We start from the raw sequence: 22,139 nt of genomic DNA, 5'->3' as shown, positions 1-22,139 counted from the left end.
ATGACAGCAACATGAGTAAGAAACAGCATGAGAATATCAAGAAAGATCAGGGGGCTGAAGGAAGAACTCATATTTGAAGAGTAAAGGCTTCAGTGGTCCCAGTTTTATGGTCAGGACATCCTTAAAGCAGCACTCAAAAGCAGCAACACTGACATGAACAGATAGCACTCACCAAAGAGAGGACCATGTAGAGACTTTTCATTCATCAAAGTGTCGATCCCGGTGAATGGTCCAGCAGGAAAGGGAGTGAGAAGAAAACTATGACTGTAAACTATGTTTATTCCCAAGTCACTTCCTCAAGATATGTGCAGCCAAGATTGTGGTCATCAGTCATATTCAAACACACCGACACGGCCAGTGATGATGGAAGACTTTTATCTTTGTTGAGAGATAGTCAAGAAGAAGATGGCCATCCATCTACCAGATCTGTGGTGACTCCACTGTTCCTCTGAGGATTCCACGGGCTGGGAGTCAGAGCAGAGTTAACTGGTCTGCTTTCTGTTGCTCTGTAAATGGAATATTTATGTTTGCTGCACCTGGTGACGCAGTACAGTAGCCAACGGGTGGGTCAGAAAGAAAAAAACAGAAGGAATCTGTGAAGGAACAGCAGTGACCTTGAGGAGTGTGAGGCAGAAGGAAAACAGAAGCGAGACTGACGGAGTGATGGAAAGAACGATGGTGGAAAGGCTGGGTGGAGGAGCAGCGTTAATGACAGCAACATTCTCCTTTACACCGCCGGCTCTTTCACGGCTCCTTGTTTTTCATGATCTCCTGCAGATGAAGAACCAATTAGGCCCCGTTTACAGTTTCTCTCTGCCTTTTCTCCTTCTTGGGCGTACAGTGTGGCGAGTTTATAACACAAATCATGTCTGCTTCACAGCATCCCTGACCTGCAGCCCTGCCAACGGTAGTCATCAGTTAGGGCTTCTCACAGACCTGTGTGTGTGTGTGTGTGTGTGTGTGTGTGTGTGTGTGTGTGTGTGTGTGTGTGTGTGTGTGTGTGTGTGTGTGTGTGTGTGTGTGTGTGTGTGTGTGATTTAATGAGTGGGAGAGCCGGACCGGGACTGGAACCTGTTCTTTAATGGAGCCGCTCAGCATCCTATTAATTATTATTAATGCATGACTTTTCTCACAGTATTGAGTTAAATTTTATTTAATGAGGAAACGTATAGAATTCTGAATTTTAATAGCGTTACTAAAATTTTACCGAATAATTTGTCATTTAAAACCAAAATATTCCGTTATAGCACCATTACTGGGGGAATGAGGGAGTTTAATCGGGTTTGTTTGCAGTATTATGGTTCCCTTTCAATTCACTCCCGATAAAACACTATTTTACAGATAGAATTTGATAGAAATACAAATTCTTTGACCTAGTTTATATTTTCTATGTTTGTTCTCTTCAAATGGTTCATGACACAACTACTTTTCATCGTCACAGGATCACTCATTTCATACAGATGTTTTTAATATTGAGCATATTAGTGTTTTTATGACACCAGGCCATAATTGCTTTCCCTGCTGCCACCCCTTAAAATAATAATAAACTTCCATCCAATCATTTAAAGCTGTGACTGGGGGTGGTTGGTGCTACTTGACCTCCTTGTTAACCCCCCCCCCACTCATCTGTCAATACCAAGAAGAAAACTGGGCCATAATCCATGATGATGGTTTAATTGTTAGCACACAAACACAGACAGTACAGTTTTGTTTTAGACGATTCAAGGATCAGGATTTTTCTTGCCCTGGTAAAAGCACAGGATTTGGAGAGCATGACTGTAGATGAGCGAGTGAGTGAGTCAGTTTCAGGAAGCGTTTGGAGACAATAACTCATAAACACTAAATACGGTCATCCTTTAACTCATCACATTAAAAGAACATATAATGAGGACAAACCCTGTTGCAATGATATCTTTGATGCACCAGATCAAAAGAAAAAAAAACATCAACTTTGTTTATGTAGTATCACATAGATGTACTGCCACCTGCTGGATGGTTAGTGGGTCCTGGTTAAATTAAGAACAGCTGTGGTTCAACTCATGTTGTTGTTTTTTGTTTCATATGCTGTCAACTGAAGAATCATTTCATCCGCATATGTTCTTTTATTTTTAATTTCATGTCATATAATCTCATTTAATGTCAGTATTTCGTTGTGGAGGGAGGATATTTTCTGGCTGGGCTCTGCTCATCACCTGGGTTCACTTTATCAATCACCAGCAGCTGATCGTCATCAATAATCAAGGAGCGTCTTAAAAGCTCACCTGCACGGCGCTCCTCTGGTTTGTCAGCCTGCCATGCTTTTGTCTTGTCTTTGTGCCAGTCCAAGTTGGGTTTGTTTGTTTGTTTGTTTGTTTGTGTTTGTTGTTTGTGAGCATTGTTGGTGAGATGATCTGATTTTATTTGTAAAAGTGGGGCTGCTTTTTTAAAGTCCAACTGTTGGATGCAGCTTGTTGTAAGGTGTAAGATTTCTTGCAGCCGTGCAACAATTACAGTTCACTTAGATTCCTCCAAGTTTGTGAAAAAGCCTTAGTTTGTGGAATTAGGGTCAGGTCAGAGGTCAGGCTGTGCTTTTTCATCGTTCTTGTTAAAACGATCCCAAATTCCAGCCCTTGTCACTTTAATTCCTCTGTTCAGTTTATGTCCACCTCAAGACTTTCCCTCCTGGAACCTCACGGTCATTCACATCCAGACTACAAATATTTGCAGTGTGGTGAGCGTCTCCCGTCTCCTCGTAACAAACACAGGGAGACGTGCACACACGGTCCAGTAAATCCAGAGAAGCCGTTTGTGTTGAAGGTCATGTTAAAGCTCGGTGCTGCCGCACGTCTTCTTCAAATCCAGTATTTAAAAAAAAAAACATGTTCAGGAGGTCATCTGTTCTTACTGGTCACGTCGTTACTGTCTCAGTAAGATCTTAATTATTTTTGGACATCAGATATGCCCTAGTAAAACAAAATGCATGGCATTAAATGTTTAAAATAGCCATTAACGTTAAAGCAATGATATAAAGTTGGGTTTACTGATTTACTTTCTTTGGATTATTTCTAAACACGGTTCTTGGGATTCAAACACATGATGTTGAGACTGCGGGTTGTCAGCTGCATATGTTGAGGAAAAACCACAGGCTGCACTTACAACCCTGATTAAAAAAGCATCAGTTCCTGAGGCTGTTCTAACCAGAATGGGAAGATTCTAGAACTGACCAGACTCAGAGCATTTTAGGAAAGACAGGAGCCAAGACGGTACTCAGGAGGAACAGTGAGCCAACCACAGATTGGAATAAAACCACAAAAAATTCATTCAAATAACAATAGAAACAAATACAAAAGTCCATGTGCATCAAGTAGGAAAGAAGAATAAAGTACAACCTGGGTTTCATCAAAAGTTAAAGCGAGATACAAGCTGGTAGATATGAAATCCAGACTGGATGCTGGAATACCATTTGGTTCAACCACACTTCAGGCACGTAGGGTTACAGGTTCAGTTCCCGGGGTTGGGGCTTACCATCCGTTACATGGAAAGTTTCCAAATCTTCTGAGTTTACAGGCCGTCGTCAGAAAGACTGCACTGTGGGTTTTCAGATGGTCTTTGGAGAGACTTCAGTATGAGTTCTTTGTAGCTCGTCTTGTTAACTTCAACTCAAAAACCTTTTAACTTTACCTGGAATAACAGGCCTCTCGTTGTTCTTGCTGTTTTCATTAATTTTATTTTTACTCAAACTGGAACAAAAAGATTCTTACTTTACATTACAAAATTAAATGTTTGTATCATTTTTTTTCCCATGCGTCAATATTGCAAACGGCAGTAGCCCAGGAGATCACTAGCTTCCCTTCCAATGAGAAGGTCCCTGCTTCACATCCACCCGTGCCCCTCTGTCCTTGAACATCTGGGACTGTGTAAAGATGTGTAATGGCAGACGGCCCCAAACTGGATGTGCTGTAGGAACCCCAAGCAAAAGCAGGAGATGCCCAAACAACATAGCATCCGTGTGTTGGGATCTTCCAGTCGTCATTATCAAAACAAATCTGATGTCTGTGATCACAGATCATTGTGGACGTTTACACTTGTTTAGTGGTTAGCTTCAGTCTCCCACTGAGTCCAGTGTTCCCGGAGAGTGTCATCTGGATGATCTCCTTTGGACTCCACCAGATGTGTCCACCAAATCTAGCAAAGCTAGTCTGCTTTTGGGAAGAATAACCAGACAAGCAGTGATGGAGCAAACACAGAGCTTCCTCCCTGCTTCACATCGGAGAGGGCTTCACGTTTGAGCTGTCTCTTTCCCCAGATGGCGGATGTGTAGGTGGACATCTGTGCAACATCCACCGTCCAGCTGAAGACCGGAGCAGACTTCATTGAGAGTCTGGTGATGTGATTTAGAGCCTCTTGACATTCCAGAAGGGAGGGAGTCCCACAATGTTTCTGCTGCGGGTGACCAATGTGTTCAGGCCGGAAAACCACAACAAAAACACACTGATTATGCATCTTTGCTGAAAATACAGCTGCTGGACGTCCTCCTGATTCATAATAAATAATCTTAAATTGGGAAGGATTTCTGTGATGAATCCTTATTGCGTGCATTATCTCCTTCAGCACAAGGAATGTTGTTACGTTACCTTCAACATATGATCGTGTCGTGATACAAAATGACATCATGTGTTCATACCCTCAGAGTCGGCTCTCATGTCGTCGTGGTGCCTGTGTCTGTCTGTCTTCGCGGGTTAGACTTCATGTTGATTGTCTGTCTCCACTCGCTGTATTTGCACCTCCTCCAGTGTGCACAGGACGTCTGGGCTGAGAAGGTTTGCTTGCATGTGAGCATTGTTTACTCGGGGAACAGTCCCTGAAATTTAAAGTCCCGCTCTGCATTTCTTGTGTGAGAGTGACGCTGACCACAGTGGCGAGGCCTCTGACCAGTTTTGGTTGTCTCCAGTGTTTGGCTTTGAAGATGGCGGTCAGAATAGAATCAGGCTTTTTGCACAGAGCTCTTTACTGTTGGCTGCACGCGATGTTGTCCGGTTATTGTCAGCTGTACGCTCCCAAGAAAAGAAACGCAAAAACAATCTCAAACCTGCAGGCTGCCCAAAGTCGGACACTTCAGTTTAACAATAAAACTGTATTCATCTGGCTTTTGGGATTGAACATCTGGCTGCAACCCGCCTCTCTGAAATTTTAGCCATCGTTTAGATCATAAAAGGCCAAAATGGTATAATTCTGTCCTGTTAATTCATACTTATAGTGTTTTAGAAATGGGAAACGTGCAGAGCGTTGGTCCCTGAGGACTGGGTTTGGGAACCTCTGCTTTCACTCCAAACGTCAGAAAATCTGAAAATCAGTGTTCTCATTTTTTAAAATTGCTTCCAAAAATACACATTTTTTTCCTGTGTACATTATGTTTCTAACCATAAAATGGGCAAAGCTGATGTTTTCTGGGTCAAGGAATCCACGGACGTGCTCATGGGTATGAAACTGTGCAAGAAGGCGCTCTCAGAGGGCAACACGTGGCCTTGACATTTAATCACTTCAGTCCAAAACTGATCCACTTTATCTTTGACAAGTCCAAATTGTCTCCAAAGTTGAACTGTTATGACCTTTGACTTTTCAGGGCCACCTACAGTCAAAGATCATGTGACCAGTAGATCTCTGACATGATTTCATGTTAGTGTTAAGCAGGTCAGATGTCACACTTTGACCTTGGCCTGTGACCTCTGCTTTTAAACAAGTTTCTCGAAATAAAATCACTTGGTCCTTTGCTCACCCTCAATCATGTCGCCAAATTTGGTCAAAATTAGATCGCAACCATTTAAGTTTATTTGCATTTCAGCAGTCACCATACATACGTGTACCAAGGGTGCAATTTAAATTAGAAGACAGAAATATTGATAAGATATAAATTTACTGAAATTGTATCCAGTTTTACAATTTGGAGTCTTTCATGAGGTTTTTTTAATTGTTGTTCTTGAAAACACCTTTTTAAAGCTTCTGTATTTAAATGTTGACAGACTGACAGATGTGCAGGATGGACTCAGAAAATAGAGGATTGACATATTTAATGAAGTAACTCGATGGATTACACAGAGACATCATCAGTAAAATACCATGACATGGCCATGTATGTCAGTGGGCATGGAAACGACAGTTATTTTCACATTCTTCCAGGTTTAAAGATTTTTAAAAATGTTTTGCTAATCTGCCATCATTTTCAGTTAAATAATCTTTAACTTTGAGAGATTGTAGTGTGTGTGTGTGTGTGTGTGTGTGTGTGTGTGTGTGTGTGTATTAGTCTTTGTATTTTGCCCGTGATGTGGATTTTGTTGATTATGCAGAATACATCCCTGTGAAATGGAAACGGCTTGATGGCAGATGTTCTGCCTCTCCCCGTGGAGCTCCCCTCATTGTTTCCGTCCCGGTCTGTTTTTAGGCCCGGTTAATCTGAGGCAGCCTGGCTCCAGGGACTGCAGAGATTCTCGTGTGATAGTATCTTTGGCTCCTGGACCAGGAGCGTCGGCCAGCTTAGACGATTTACTTCACTTCAGGAGGAAGGAGTTTAACAGATGAACTGGCCTGTGCTCGCTTTTGTTGCACATTTTTCTTTTGAACTGCCCATTTCATCCTGACAGTGTTTGATGTGTTCTTCCCATTAGAAGTGACAGACTCTGTGTTTGCAGGCAAAGATTGGACTTTATGCCTTTTTTTTAAACTGCTTCTCTTCTAAAGCAGAATTTTTGGTAACACTGAACAAACTATACTTCATTTTCATGAGCTCATAGCTAATGAGTCCTGCTGTTTTACGCTTAAGAAAGCAAAGTAACATTTTAGTGTGTCTTTGGTCACAAAGCCTCATTTGCCAAATTAAGGCTGAGTGACATAGAAATAAGTCCTGTATAGGCTCTGATGTTCCACGAGTCCCGAATTCTGTAGTTTGAAGAGGACAAGAGTCGAAGACTCTCCCTGTACAGGACAAAAGTCAGACACCGGTTACTTCCCCAGCCAAAACTTTTACCAATTTACAGCTAGGTGTGTTGTTTCGGACGCGGTCGGAGCACCGACCCAGCGTTTGAAAGGACCCAGCATAAAATAAGCAGAGCACGGTTCAAAAGATAACAGAATTTAATAAACATAACAGTGTGTGACGTGCTAAACAACTAAAAAGTCCGCGGTCTGGTGAGGTGGAAACACGGCGCGCTCTCAACAGCGCAAATGGTCCGGAGCCACAGCAGTTCGGATCCAGGGACCCCGCCGACACCCCCCAGGTGGCCGCGACAAACCAAGTCTGTGAAGAAAGAAAACATGAGGTGAGTCCAACTCCACACAGAGAGACACAACTCAAAGGTGCACGCAATCAGCAAACACTTCCTGGCTTAAATCTATACATCAGCTTCTCACCCTGCAGGCACGGAACAACTCAGTTCAAATCTCCACTGCAGCAGAAGCTGATTAGACAATTAGCATAACGTGACAGCTCGATACAACAAGGTGTGAGGGACACCAAATCCACTGTCATTACTTCATAAAAGTCACCAAAACCAAATTACCTCAGGAAGTGTGCTGAAGAGCGTGAGACCTCACCCAATCCTCCTTCACAGACTGTGGCGTCAAACCTGGAGCGGTCTCTGCATCCGTGATGGTGAGATTGTTCTCCTGACGTCGATCTCACACGTCTGCTCACAAGGTCGAGTCTCTGGCAATCACACACTGTGCATTCAAGGTTTAAATGCAGCAATCTCTGATCAAGACAAAATACACCACAGCTGTGAGTCCTGATGACCTGCATGTGAAAACAAGCCTCAGGTGTTCAGGGTGAGGTCCTAATGCTCAGCCACTCAGTCCTGAATGCATACCACCTGGTGGGAGAAACAGAAAACAAAACCCAAGACAGCCAAACACCCCAGCCCACAACAAGGTGCAAGGACATAGACAGGAAAAATGACTGGGAATCAAACCCAGGTAGTCCAGCTCCTTATCTCAGCCCTTACAAAACTTAAGAATGCCAGGACTTTGAAATTTGAGCCCCTTAGCTCATGGGAATATACTACCTAGTGACTGCTACATGTGTGGACCTAGTACCTTTGGCATGGTTTTTGCTCAAGCCCCTAGGTTTGAGGGATTATACTACCTAGTGACTGCTACGTGTGTGGACCTAGTACCTTTGGCATGGTTTTTGCTCAAGCCCCTAGGTTTGAGGGATTATACTACCTAGTGACTGCTACGTGTGTGGACCTAGTTTCTTTGGCATGGTTTTTGCTCAAGCCCCTAGGTTTGAGGGATTATACTACCTAGTGACTGCTACGTGTGTGGACCTAGTACCTTTGGCATGGTTTTTGCTCAAGCCCCTAGGTTTAAGGGATTATACTACCTAGTGACTGCTACGTGTGTGGACCTAGTATCTTTGGCATGGTTTTTGCTCAAGCCCCTAGGTTTGAGGGATTATACTACCTAGTGACTGCTACGTGTGTGGACCTAGTACCTTTGGCATGGTTTTTGCTCAAGCCCCTAGGTTTGAGGGATTATATTACCTAGTGACTGCTACGTGTGTGGACCTAGTATCTTTGGCATGGTTTTTGCTCAAGCCCCTAGGTTTGAGGGATTATACTACCTAGTGACTGCTACGTGTGTGGACCTAGTACCTTTGGCATGGTTTTTGCTCAAGCCCCTAGGTTTGAGGGATTATACTACCTAGTGACTGCTACGTGTGTGGACCTAGTATCTTTGGCATGGTTTTTGCTCAAGCCCCTAGGTTTGAGGGATTATACTACCTAGTGACTGCTACGTGTGTGGACCTAGTACCTTTGGCATGGTTTTTGCTCAAGCCCCTAGGTTTGAGGGATTATACTACCTAGTGACTGCTACGTGTGTGGACCTAGTATCTTTGGCATGGTTTTTGCTCAAGCCCCTAGGTTTGAGGGATTATACTACCTAGTGACTGCTACGTCTGTGGACCTAGTATCTTTGGCATGGTTTTTGCTCAAGCCCCTAGGTTTGAGGGATTATACTACCTAGTGACTGCTACGTCTGTGGACCTAGTATCTTTGGCATGGTTTTTGCTCAAGCCCCTAGGTTTGAGGGATTATACTACCTGGTGACTGCTATGTGTGTGGACCTAGTATCTTTGGCATGGTTTTTTGGTCCCTTGCCAGGGTATTCCATTGAATCTCTTGGCTCACAGGAGCATTGAACCTAGTGACTGCTACATGTAGTTCCAGCACCTTCCTGTGACATTCCCTTGAACCTCTTGGCTACTGGTTTAAGCAGATTTATAAACACAGAATGGAACTGGTACACTCTCACTCACTCACACTCATCTTCAACTGTTTAGTCCAATCAAGGGTCGCGGGGGGGGGGAGCCTATCCCAGCAGTCATAGAGCGCGAGGCGGGGTACACCCAGAACAGGACGCCAGGCTGTCGTGAGGCCACAGACAGACAAACACACATAGTCACACCCACTCTCACACCTATGGACAATTTAAAGATTCCAATCCACCTAACCCACATGTCTTTGAACGCGGAGGAAACCCACTCAAACATGGGGAGAACATGCAAACTCCACACAGAAAGGCTACAGGCGGGAATTGAACTCATGACCTTCTCGCTGTGAGGCAGCAGTGCTAACCACTAAGCCAATGCGATGGCAAAAATATACCGTGAATTTTGAGTCGGGTTTTGTACCTTTACAATAAAGTCAATATTGATATGTTTTTATTTGATCTCTTTTCAGTAAATATGTATCTTTTCACCTCTTCTTTCATAGGTTATTTGAAAGAATGATCAAAGATAGAACATCTAAAAGCTGGCCATGAATATGGCCACCAACTTTAAACATGAAATATGATTTAAGGCCGTGATTATTTCTTACGACTTGCGTTCATAAATAGCTGGGACTTGCTGTATGGTTTCCTGAGAACACGACTGCCTACAGTAGTCCTCTTTGACCCTGCAGATGGCCGGTCCAGACACAGCTGGATCTTTCTGTTTTTATGGTCATCTGGCCCACTGACGGTCCACTTCCTCTCTAAATGAAGAGTTCAGCGTTAACCATGCAGCCACATGGACCCACAAACCTTCCTATTGGCTGCTGTGTAATTCACACCAGGAAGCAGACCGGTGCCGGGTCCAGGCACAATTAGTTTCGGCATGGGGTCTGTTGTTTGGCAGAAGCTGCGGCGCGTTGATAGATTTTGTCTGAAATTTGCAAACTCTTTTTTTTCTCTCTCTGTGTTCCAGCTTTTTCCTTTTGATTTTGGATTCATGTGCGTGTTGGTTCACGGTTTCTCTCTTCCTGTTCTGCCCTCGCTCATCTGACTCTCATAGCCAGAAGCCAGTCTGGACTTTTCACGCAACATCTGAACTCAGAGACTGGATCTCCTGAGCCCGGATCAGATTTGCATCCACATTTTAAAATAAAAACTCAGATTGTATCTTCCTGCTCAAAATGCAAAACTGTCGTCTAAAGCTTTGAGTTGGGTTTAAGGCTTCATGTACCACAAATTGATTTTAGATTTCTTTGTTCCACTGTTGCATTCTGACAGTTATTGTGCATATTTTATTATTTTTAAAGCAGCTTCCTGTAGCCTTTAAAGGATGTTGTAGAAGTGGTTCCTGGCCTTCAGGCCTCTGTCCCGCCGCACAGGACGGTTACGAGACATCTGCAGCTTTTTCTTATCAAATGAAACACACAGACGCGCGCTGTCTGCACCAGTACAGGTGTCAGTGCACGTCTGTTTAATGTGGCTTCAGTCCCAGCTGACCTCCTGCTGCTCGCATTCTGATGACGAGGAGCAGGAGGAGGAGGAGGAGGAGGAGGAGCGTCTGAGGGAGTAGACTGAGTGCAGGTTGGCAGTGGATCAGCAGTGGAAATTCACACCCGGTCTGCGGCTGTAAATGAGTTTTGAAGAATATTAGCTCTGTAGAGACAATGTTAAACAGAAGCAAAAAGAAACCATGGAACCGAGATGAACTTTCAAATGTCATCTGTGTTGATGAGTTAATTCAGAGCTGCACAGATCAGCTGGACTTGTTCTGCAGGTTAGTTTCACATAAACAGATTACATCAGTTCAAACAGTTTGGGGCCCATAAGAATGAATTTATCACTTTGTAAAATCAGATTTGCCTCTCTGACTCTGTTCTCTTCCACAGCGTGCCCGTCTGGCACCTACAAGCCGGCAGGAACTCCTGGAGGTCAGGGAACCTGCCTGCCGTGCCCTGACCCCCAGCACACCTCTCAGCCTGGGAGCACCGCCCTCAGCGACTGTGTCTGCAAGCCGGGCTTCCATCCAGTCGGCATGACCTGCCAGGGTAAGACGAGCTGCACGGTGAGCACTGCCAGAGATTAAAGATTTTTTTTTTTAAAAACCCTGTCTCCTGAAGAAACACCTTCAACATTTTTTACTGCTGGAACAAGGTCCCAATGACAGGAAAGGTCACAGGGCCCCACAGAAACTGGACAAAGCTGACAAACACTTCAACAGAGATGAAGACCAGCCTATGCTCCAAAATACAGCTCTTTAATGAATAAAATATTTTTAGGACATCATCCCCTGCTCCTCTAATATTGTCTGACAACAGATTATTATTTCAGAAGCTCTCCATCTCACTCATTCTTAAAAATGTTCTACAGGATGCTCCATTCCTGTGTGGACACTCTACATCTTGTGCACATTTGACATCTCCAACTGTTTTGTTTGGAAGCTCTACATCTCTCTGCTATTTCATTTGGATGTCTTACATCTCGCTGACATTTAAACAAGATGCTCTACACCTGTCTGCCATTTAATGGAGATGCTCTACATCTGTCTGCCATATAAATGAGATGCTCTTCATCTCACTGCTCTTTAATGGAGATGCTCTACATCTCGCTGCCATATAAATGAGATGCTCTCCATCTCGCTGCCATATAATTGAGATGCTCTCCATCTCGCTGCCATATAATTGAGATGCTCTCCATGTCGCTGCCATATAATTGAGATGCTCTACATCTCGCTGCCATATAATTGAGATGCTCTACATCTCACTGCTGTTTAATGGAGATGCTCTACATCTCGCTGCCATATAATTGAGATGCTCTCCATCTCACTTTTGTTTAATGGAGATGCTCTACATCTCGCTGCCATATAATTGAGATGCTCTCCATCTCACTTTTGTTTAATGGAGATGCTCTACATCTCGCTGCCATATAAATGAGATGCTCTCCATCTCACTGCTGTTTAATGGAGATGCTTTACATCTCACTGCCATTTAAATGAGATGCTCTCCATCTCACTTTTGTTTAATGGAGATGCTCTACATCTTGCTGCCATATAATTGAGATGCTCTCCATCTCACTGCCATATAATTGAGATGCTCTCCATCTCACTGCCATATAATTGAGATGCTCTCCATCTCACTGCCATATAAATGAGATGCTCTCCATCTCACTGCCATATAAATGAGATGCTCTTCATCTCACTGCCATATAAATGAGATGCTCTTCATCTCACTGCTGTTTAATGGAGATGCTCTGCATTTCGCTGCCATACAAATGAGATGCTCTGCATCTCGCTGCCATATAATTAAGATGCTCTACATTTTGCTGCCATCTAATTGAGATACTCTACATTTTGCTGCCATCTAATTGAGATACTCTACATCTCGCTGCTGTTTTATAGAGATGCTCTACATTTTGCTGCCATCTAATTGAGATACTCTACATCTTGCTGATGTCTTATGGAGTTGCTCTACATTTTGCTGCCATCTAATTGAGATACTCTAGATCTCGCTGCTGTTTAATGAAGATGCTCTACATCTTGCTGCTGTTTAATTGAGATGTACTACATTTTGCAGCCGTCTAATGGAGATGCTTTACATTTTGCTGCCATTGAATTGAGATGCTCTTCATCTTGCTGCCGTTTAATGGAGATGCTCTACATCTCGCTGCTGTTTAACTGAGATACTCTACATTTTGCTGCCGTCTAATGGAGATGCTCTACATCTCACTGCTCTTTAATGGAGATGCCCTACATCTCTCTGCCATCTAATTGAGACGCTCTACATTTTGCTGCCATCTAAATGAGATGCTCTACGTATATCTCCTGTTTTGTTCAGACAGCTTTCTGCTCCACTGTTCAGCCATTCAAGGTTTCCCGCCAAGACATTGAAGATGTGTAGAGCTGTACTTGTAGAATGATCATTTCAAAACTGTTTTTTATGTCTATATATACTTTTATGTCTTTATGAGTCAGTGATCATCAGAGTTTTAGTGGTCAAGTTAAATATTTCTATATGGGAAGAATCTGTGGGCCTTCATGTCAAAAGGGAAACGGGAAGAAAATATTGACTGATGGTAAACATAGTGACGTATGAAGATGAATGGAGTGGAACAGGAGTTCCACAGAAATTTAAGGTTAGTGTAAGAACATCCTGTAATAGTGACGAGCTTCCAGTAATCACAGTGCCTGCCCCCCCAACACACACACTCACACATTCATTCCCTGAATCACGAGCCAGGGATTTCCACACTTGGAGCAGCTGACCTGAGCACAGTGATGTTCATTAGTCATCTTTCATTCTGAGATTCTCTTCAGGGAGACAATATTTCACAATTTGTAATTTTCTGCTTTCATGCTTCTTTGTCAGGAACATGAACTTTCCATCGTTCCTTGCAGCCCGCCTCCACCGTGTGTCCTAAGATCTGTCACACTTCTTCTCTTCCAGTGGTTTACTGCCCGCCGCTGTTTCCACCAGAAAATGGCTTCTTCATCCAAAATGTGTGCAACAACAACTACGATGCAGCCTGCGGCGTCCGATGCGAGTCTGGCTTTGACCTCCAGGGAACCAGTATCAGGCTGTGCCAGGCTGATGGCACCTGGTCTGGGACCCCGGCCAGCTGCAGAGGTGAGAAGGAACCAAACAAAGGCGCCGCTTTTTGTTGGGATAAACGGGTTTATATATGTAAAGGAATTTTTAGCTTACCTCATATTTTGTTCCTGATCGTCTGGAATCAACCAACAGCAGTAACTGAAGGCGGCTCTGAACAACAATTGTCATGTACCCAGTGACGCACGGGTGTACTCATGATCATACAGCGATTTTACACAAACACACACCACAGCACGTGTCCAGTGTAACTCCTCATTAAACTCTCTGAGTGTCCAAATACACCGAGGAAGACTCTGAGAGGACCTGTGGTGCTGTCGTCTTTCTGTGAGTGGGTACAGTGTTCAGACTGCAACACTGCTGCTTTCTGCAAGACAAGATGTTGGAGAAAAGACAGAGATACTGACAGGAAAAAAAAGGATACGAGGAAAGGAAGGACAGAAGAGAAAAAGGAATTTGAAGTGAAAGTCAGATTGACCGTGACTCTTACAAATACGAAGACACTGACACTTTAAGGACGTCTGAAAGATTTATAGTTTGTGGTGTTCAGTGGTGTGACTGCTGGGGGTTGGACACATTTTAAGTTTGACATCACGCTTTAAAAAAGAAGTCAGGCTTTTGTATATGTGGAAGCAGCATGACCAAAATATGAAAATAATCCAAAAGAATGGACGTCCTTCAGTGTAACACAACTAAATTATCACTTTTACAGCCAGTTTTCTTTTAGCAAATCAGAGGGATGAACACATGAACATTTCCAAGTTACTGAATGTGTCTTGGAGTTCATTCAAATCAGTCACTGAGTGACTGCACAAGAAGGAGACAAGTGAGGGAAGCCACCAAGACCAAGGCATCTCTGAAGGAGTTACAGGCTTCTCTGGTTGTGATTAGAGAAAGTGTGCATTGTGTCTGTTACGTCAGCAGCTCTACAGCTTCATGGTGGGTTAGAACAGAGACACGTGGGAGACTCGAGCCTAGATTTTATCAGTTCTCTTTTGTCCTCTTTTGTCTCATCTGTGCTACATCAGACCTCCCCAGCTGCCTCATCCCTCGGGGAGGAGTCTCCTCAGAACGGGTGGTGCTGACATATAACACACTACACACACCCTGATGTCAACCACTAACTCACAAAAAACACACAACCTTTCCTCTTTTTTTTAAGTCATGGGGGTTTTTGTGTTTTGGTTTAAATGATAGTCCCTGAGTTACAGCTGGAGATAATGTCCTACTGTTTGTGGACCCGTGTTTATCATTTATTCCGCAGGCAGGAGATGGAACGTGTTTCTGAGTCATAAATGATTAAGTAAATTGTGGTTTTTGTTTTATTAGCTTGTCGACACACGCTTGAGTTTTGCTGCTTTGTAATTATTCAGATTCAGGTTGGATGCCAAACGAAAATTATATTTTCTTCAGACATTGTCAAGTTTTACAAGTCACCAAAGTGATTATTAAAAAATTAAAGTTTGTAGAAGTGGTTTTAAACATAAGTAGATTTTTGTTTGTACATTATTTTCCTTTTTTTTAATCTTACGGTGTTTTAAGACCTGCAGAGCAGGTAGATCACTGGGGTGAGGAGTTGTGCTGCCAGTATGTTGACTTGGGTTTGATTCCTGGTCATGGTACCTGTGTATGTCGTCCCCGTTGTAAATAGGTACCAGCGCAGACTGGAGGTAACCTGTGATGGACTGGTTTCCCGACCAGAGGGACTTTGAGACTCTCATCCTCTTCACACTGCAGAATCCGTGGATGATCAGTGGCACTAATCCGGGGCCTCCACAGAACTTACTACTTCTTATATATGATGCAGAGTTTTGGGCTTTCCAGTTTGGTTCCACGGCTGTTTGGATCCTTGGCTCTGTTCTGCTTTCGTAGCAGTGAGGTTGTTGTATTGTTGATGTAGCTGTTGCCCTCATACCACAATAATACTCAGACCAACTGCAACAGAGTGAAGCGGAACCATGAGTCCTGCAGAATAAGGCTTTGATTTTTCTGTCTTTAATATATCTTTTTTCGGCCAGCAGCACGCTCCTGTCCAGCCCTGTCGCGGCCCCAGCATGGCTACCTCAGGTGCAGTGACGGTGGCGCCTCCTACAGGGCGGAGTGCCAGGTGGGTTGTAACCGAGGCTATAAGCTGGAGGGAGACGCCGTACTCACCTGCCAGGCCAACTCTCAGTGGAGCGGACGCCAACCTCGGTGTGTGGGTAAGCCTCTGTCACATAAAACCCTCAGTCCTGGTCGGAGATTCATGTCCAGCACAGAAGAGCCGGCTTCAGTTACAAGCCTTTGTTGTGGTTTTGTGTCTGTCGCAAACAAATGTGCAGGTCAGCAGCTGTTAAAAACAAACAAACAAAAAACACATCTTTTAATTTTGTGCTGCAAATCATTCTGAAATCAACTTGTCTGCATTCAGCAGATTAGAATTGTATTTGGCAGGAAACATCTTCATAACTGACTACCTGGAAAAAAAGGGGAAAGTGACAGCAAACAGTTTAACCTCCTCCTGTATGTCCTCTCAAAGCCACCAGTGTTTCTGGTTTTTTTTTTTTTTTGTTCTTCACAGCTGTTTATTCACTCAAACGTTGTGTTTTGCTTTTTCCTCCCCTCGTATCGTCGTCAGCTGCAATCTGCTTCATGTCCGTCAAGTGTTTCCTGAATATAATGAATGATGCTGAAAAGAAAAAAAAGAAAAGACCTGGACATTCGCGTGTAAACGTCTTTTTCTGCAAACACATGTTGTGTATTTGAGCCGAAGCGCACGGCATCACTCAGGCTACACGTGCACAAAACTACCACATACTTCAGAAGTGATAGTTAAGTTAAAATAGACACACACACACGGTGCACTTGTGCCCACCACAGAGAGCACCAGGGTCAGGCACAGAAACACACAAAAAGGGGACAGTGCGAGATGGTTCCACCGCAAACCTCCGGCTTCGCTGCTTCACGCCGCACTGACTCACTTCCAGCCAACCAGCTCGCTGCTCTATTTTAAACGGCTTCCAGAAAAACGCTCTGAGTTTATCGATAACTACTCCTCTCCTCTGAAGGCGTGACAGCCTGTTTGTTTGTGCGTGGCCGTGTTTCTCCGCAGCTCTGCGTTATCACGCCTTTGTGGCCAAACGAGCTCGTCCCAGCACAGGAATGGATTTGAATGGATTTAAGTGTTTATTTAAAGGTTTTTGCTGCTTTCTGAAAATGGCCTTATTGGAATTACAGTGAAATTTACTCAGAGTAGATTGTTTTGATCAAAAACACAGGAAACGTTGTGCTCATCAAACATGAAGTAGACTTTTTTTTTTTTTTTCAGAATAAAATGAATATATGCCAGGGGTTTTACTCATGGGTATGAAGACACTAAAGACTGTCAGGGTGAATACAGCTTCAGTAAGGAAGGGGTTTTCCTGTTTACGACACCGTTTCCTGGTAAACAAACCCAGTTTATTGCCTGGTTATCGGCCAACTTTTAACCCTAGTGACCTTGACTCACTGGAATGACTGGTCTTTTCTGACCTGGTCACGGCAGTTCTGGAGTCTGCTTGTCTGGGAGGAGTAGGCCAACAAACCGGTAGACAAAAACGACGCTGACTCTAGTTCTTGACCTTAAGATAATCTGACCTTGTCTGGGAATAAACCTACATTTGGTGAAAATTGGAGTACAAGTTAAATTTATCTTTCACCCCAGTTGTCTTGACTTTGGGAAGACTCCCTTGGGGAAACTGAGGTTCCAGCAGCATTGTATGGCAGCACACAGGGTAAGAAGCACACAGAGTATCAAAAGTAAAAGTAAAAAAAAAAAAAAAAACAGTTTGCAAATATAAATATAAATGCACAAATATATATACCAGACATACTGATCATTATTGGTTTACCGGCTCCTACTGTTGCGCTCCTTCCCATCCTCTGTCTTCCTGTTCCTCCTCCTCCCCCTGAGTGAGGAGTTGTACAATCTGATGGCCTGAGGGACAAAGGAGTTTTTCAGCCTGTTGGTCCTGCACTTGGAAAGGAGCAGTTTGTGGCTCAGGAGGCTCCTCTGGTTACTGATGGTTACCAAATGTGATCTTATTTGGGCAAATCCAGGACCCAGTTACATCTGTGAGCCAAGACTGTGATATGAGCCCATCGATTGACCTTTGGCAACTTTGTCCTCATCTGAGCAATTGAGTAATCCACCTACAGCTCAGTGCATCTCAAAAACTTGACTTTTCACCCAGTACCTTTACCAGATGAATCCTTTAAGGACTGTTCCAGGGTCAGGGGTCAGATTTTGGTGGGAATGGGTCAAAGAACCTTGAAGAAGTCAGGTGGTTTTGTTCAAGTCAGCATAACAGACTGTCAATGAAATCTCTTTTTAATGCATTTCTTATTGTCTCAGAGGTCCGCTGTCCCCCCATTGTGTCCCTGAAGAACATTTCGACGTCTCCTCCCGCGTGCGGGAAACGGTCAGTGGTGTCGAGTGCAGTTTGCCTGCTCGCCTGTCCTCAAGGTTACAGCCTGCAGGGAAACAGGAAGGCGGTGTGCCTGAGCTCTGGAGACTGGAGCACTAATGTCAACAAAGCCGTCTGCACAGGTAACACGCACAGCTGCAAAAAAAACAAAACAAAAACAAACGCCGCTGCATTTGTGCAGAGGTCATATAAACTCTGGTTAAACTGAAAAAGTAGATTAGGTTTGAACACGGGTAATACATGGCTACAGAGAGACTGAAGCACAGAACACTGGAAGACAGAGACATTTCTCTAGTCTCTTCTGAAGCAGGTTCGCTAACTTAAACCACACCAGGTCAAAGCGTCTTCTTGTCCACTTTAACGTCCTCCGGAGAGCGCTGCAGTCATCTGCGCTTTCCCAGATGGTTTCCAGCTGAAGCAGGTGGTACAGAGGAGCCGCTCTGGATGTCCTCAATCCCCTCATTTCCTCAGGGTGCCGCTGGCTCCGTCGCTACTCAGAGAAGAAAAGCGCTTCATAAAGATGGAAACGAATGCAAAGGTGCAGCAGATGGCGCGATGAGTCACCTTCAGAGGTGTTTGTCTGATCTCCTTCTGAAAGCAGAGGGAGAGACACAGAGGAGAAAGTTTACATGACGATGAGCCCAGCTTTTGTCTGCTTCTGGCTTTCTTCATTTCATGTTTGTCACCTAAAGTGAGATATGAAGAAGAAGAATACAGGTAGTCAGCGCAACGTGTGTTGGTGTTTAGTCAATCTGGACGGATCATTGGGTCTCTCTCACAGCAGACGTGAGCACCAAACCATCAGTGATGGTTTCAGTTCTTCCTCGTTCTGCAGGCTCGGAAATAAATGGTTAACAGGCGGCCTTTTAAAGCGGGTTTATCTGCAGGCCGCGGCAGGTGGAAATCTGTTTACAATAATCAAGCTTCATATTTCAGAATCTTTACGACTCTTTCCCCTTTTTTGATGGTGGAAATAGGAAATGTGAAAGTGAGGGAATAACGTCCAACAAAGGACCTCATGTGGTTTTAACACAGGATGTTGCATGTGCGTACTCCATCGTAAAATATCTATAAAGTTTGCTCAACTTTAAAAGAAAGCACCCAAACTCACTGCCTCAAAAAAATAAAATTAACATGATGAAAGTTTATGTAAGTTCAGTTTTTCAGTCCATTGGACCACGGTCCACAGGAGTAATGCCTTCAGGATTCACACGTGGTGCGTCGTCTGATTTTAATAGAATTTGTTTCTGAGATTTGGTCTGAACAGTCCTTGGCAGACTGTCTGGTCATGGTAAGTTGGACCTTCTGATTGGATCCCTGTGGGCCCCCGCAGGAAGGGCAAAAATGATGTTTTCTGCTCAGTAGCTTTTCTCTGATTCTGCATATAGATCCTTTGAATCAATGTCAAACTTCACAAAGATTTTCATTGACCTTGTGTCATTCTAATGGCCCCAAGAAGTGTTGCACAACTCACAATGCAATGAGGCAGGTCCAAAGAAAAAGATCATTTATTGAAATGTTGTGGATGACGTGAGTGAGGTGGAGACCAGGACGTGAAGACACTGGAGGATGGGCCGCAGGAGCAGCAAGCCAGGTGAGCCAGTGGAGCGGGTGGCGGCAAGAGAGAAACACACAGGGATGAGCAAAATCACAGAATATAATCCAGGATCGGAGAGGGAAAAGCACAACACCAGGGGATACAGTGAGGCCAGGCTCCCATGACGGAAAGATCTGGCAGCATATGGTTTAATTAGGACACCACTAATTAATGCAGGTGTGTCACAGCCACAGGTGTAGACAATCAGCTCCACTGGCAGAGAAACACAGGAGGGAGGGGAGATGACGCAAAAGAACCAGCCCGATTCCCCAGAGGCCCAGACCACAAGAAGAAGGTTAAAAAATCACCACCCTCTGATTTGATCAAAAACTATTTCATGAATTTTTCTGAAATTTTGTGCAGCTATGCTTTGGGTGATATTATGTGTTCATGTCAAGTTTGACTTTCCAATGAAATCCCTGTCCCCCCCCCACACACACACACACACACACAAGATGGGTAAATAATTCCATGTGAATACATTCAGATGTCATTTTTGGGCACAATGACTCTTTCTTTAGCCAAAGGTCTTCACGGGTTCTATTTTTTTATTTGGTTATCATGATTTTACTTGGTTTATGTTTTCATAATCTGCCCTTTGAGTTGGTTTGCAAACCAAATTATATCCATTGAGCCATGGTTGAACCTTGAACCTTGGCCTTGTTAATTTATGCACTTAAAGCCTTTGATTCTTATTTGCCATGTTAAAATGTTTAACTGTTTGTCAGAACTTTGTAAAATATTCGTCTAACTGCTTTGAAAACAGCAAAGCTTTTAATTTCATTGTGCCTGTTTTGACCTGTGACCTTTGCTGCTGTTTGTCGTGGATGACGAGAGATAAAAACCATGTATAAATGGAACTTCAGCTGGATTTGGATCACAGACCGGGCCGCTCACTCGGGTCCAAGAGACCAACATGTTTTGATTAAAGGAGTTAAAGGTCATGTGACATCACACTCAATCCACTTAAACCTGGATTAGATGTATTGAACTCCAATAAATCACACTCAGTGTCTGATTCTCTTCCTCACTTTTTTATTAAAGCAAAATTCTTTTCATGTTTTTTTTTTTTCTTCTAGACACTGAACCGCCGCACATCCAATGTCCAGAGGACATTTCTGCTGAGACGGATGAGCGGCGCGGTACCTCCAACATCAGCTGGAATATTCCTGCTGCCGCCGACAACTCGAGAGAGGAGGTGGAGTGAAAATAATCGCAAACACAATAAATGTTTGCCCTTTAGTTTAACCTTGACATCATCACGCATGGTCACCTGTGTGGCTGTCCAAATCACAAAGTCGCTTATTTGCAGTCGTCAACCCATGACGGCGGGGCAAATGAAAGATCCATTTGGACTTAAAATGAGTGCAAAGATGGGGGCAAACACTTACTTTCCAGCCTGACATACAGTAAATTCAAACAGTCTGTGGCACGTGTCTTTCCCGCTAAACCAGAGTAATGCAAAGCAGGTAGAAAATGAATGATTTTCTGGCATTTTAATGTGTTGGTGACACCAAAGCTCCTTGAGGTGAAAGTGAGTGCGCGCTTTAATTTTTTTGATCAGTGGTGGTCTCATTAACATTTTTTGTGTAGACTATGGAATAATGCTGTGTGCGTGCACGTGGGTGGGTGTGCTTTATCATGAACACTACCATACTTTGCAGCCTCACATCACAGATTGAGTTCTCTCTCACCTTCTTGTGACATAATCCCAACACACCAGCTTGACCCACCTCGTTTTTGGACCAGCCCACCTACATGATCTCACGTGGTGTTGTGACTTACAGGACGTGGGTGTGACACGAGCTGGACACGAGGGACAGCTCCAGTGTGCTTCTCTGTGCCTGGCTGACGACTGGGTCTCATTGTGTTGGTGGTGTTTTTGATTTTTTTTTTTTTTCCTCTTATTTCTTGATACTCTAGTTGGCGGTGCAGGTGAAGCCAGTTTACACCCCTCCCCAGCTGTTTCCCATCGGAAAGGAAACCATCACCTACATCGCAACCGACCGCTCTGGGAACCAAGCCAACTGCTCCTTCACCGTCACTGTCATCGGTGAGTTTATAGTCCGGGACATGTGGTTCACACCTACACCACAGACAGCTGACGTACCCCACATTAACCATTCAAATAGAAGCTTCGGGGTTCAGGCTTTGATCCTGGATCATATTGTAACACTGTTTCCACGACGATGTCCGGATCAGGTTGGCAAAAATGTGGCTGAGGAGAAAATAACAGATCTATCAGAGAGA

General features: G+C 43.9%; 1 protein-coding gene across 1 annotated transcript in view; it reads left to right on the top strand.

Annotated features, from left to right (window-relative positions):
• svep1 (sushi, von Willebrand factor type A, EGF and pentraxin domain containing 1) overlaps nucleotides 1–22,139 on the top strand; it is a 97,460-nt gene that overhangs the window by 45,420 nt on the left and 29,901 nt on the right. Inside the window, 6 exon segments of the mRNA XM_034164156.1 lie at nucleotides 11,133–11,291; nucleotides 13,686–13,865; nucleotides 15,869–16,048; nucleotides 18,220–18,414; nucleotides 20,969–21,087; nucleotides 21,813–21,942. Coding sequence (XP_034020047.1) covers nucleotides 11,133–11,291; nucleotides 13,686–13,865; nucleotides 15,869–16,048; nucleotides 18,220–18,414; nucleotides 20,969–21,087; nucleotides 21,813–21,942 — 963 coding nt within the window.

This window comes from Thalassophryne amazonica, chromosome 23 (assembly GCF_902500255.1).
Source record: "Thalassophryne amazonica chromosome 23, fThaAma1.1, whole genome shotgun sequence".
Lineage (NCBI taxonomy): Eukaryota > Metazoa > Chordata > Actinopteri > Batrachoidiformes > Batrachoididae > Thalassophryne > Thalassophryne amazonica.
Note: the sequence above shows the minus strand (reverse complement) of the source record. Positions and strands in the feature narration are given on the sequence as shown.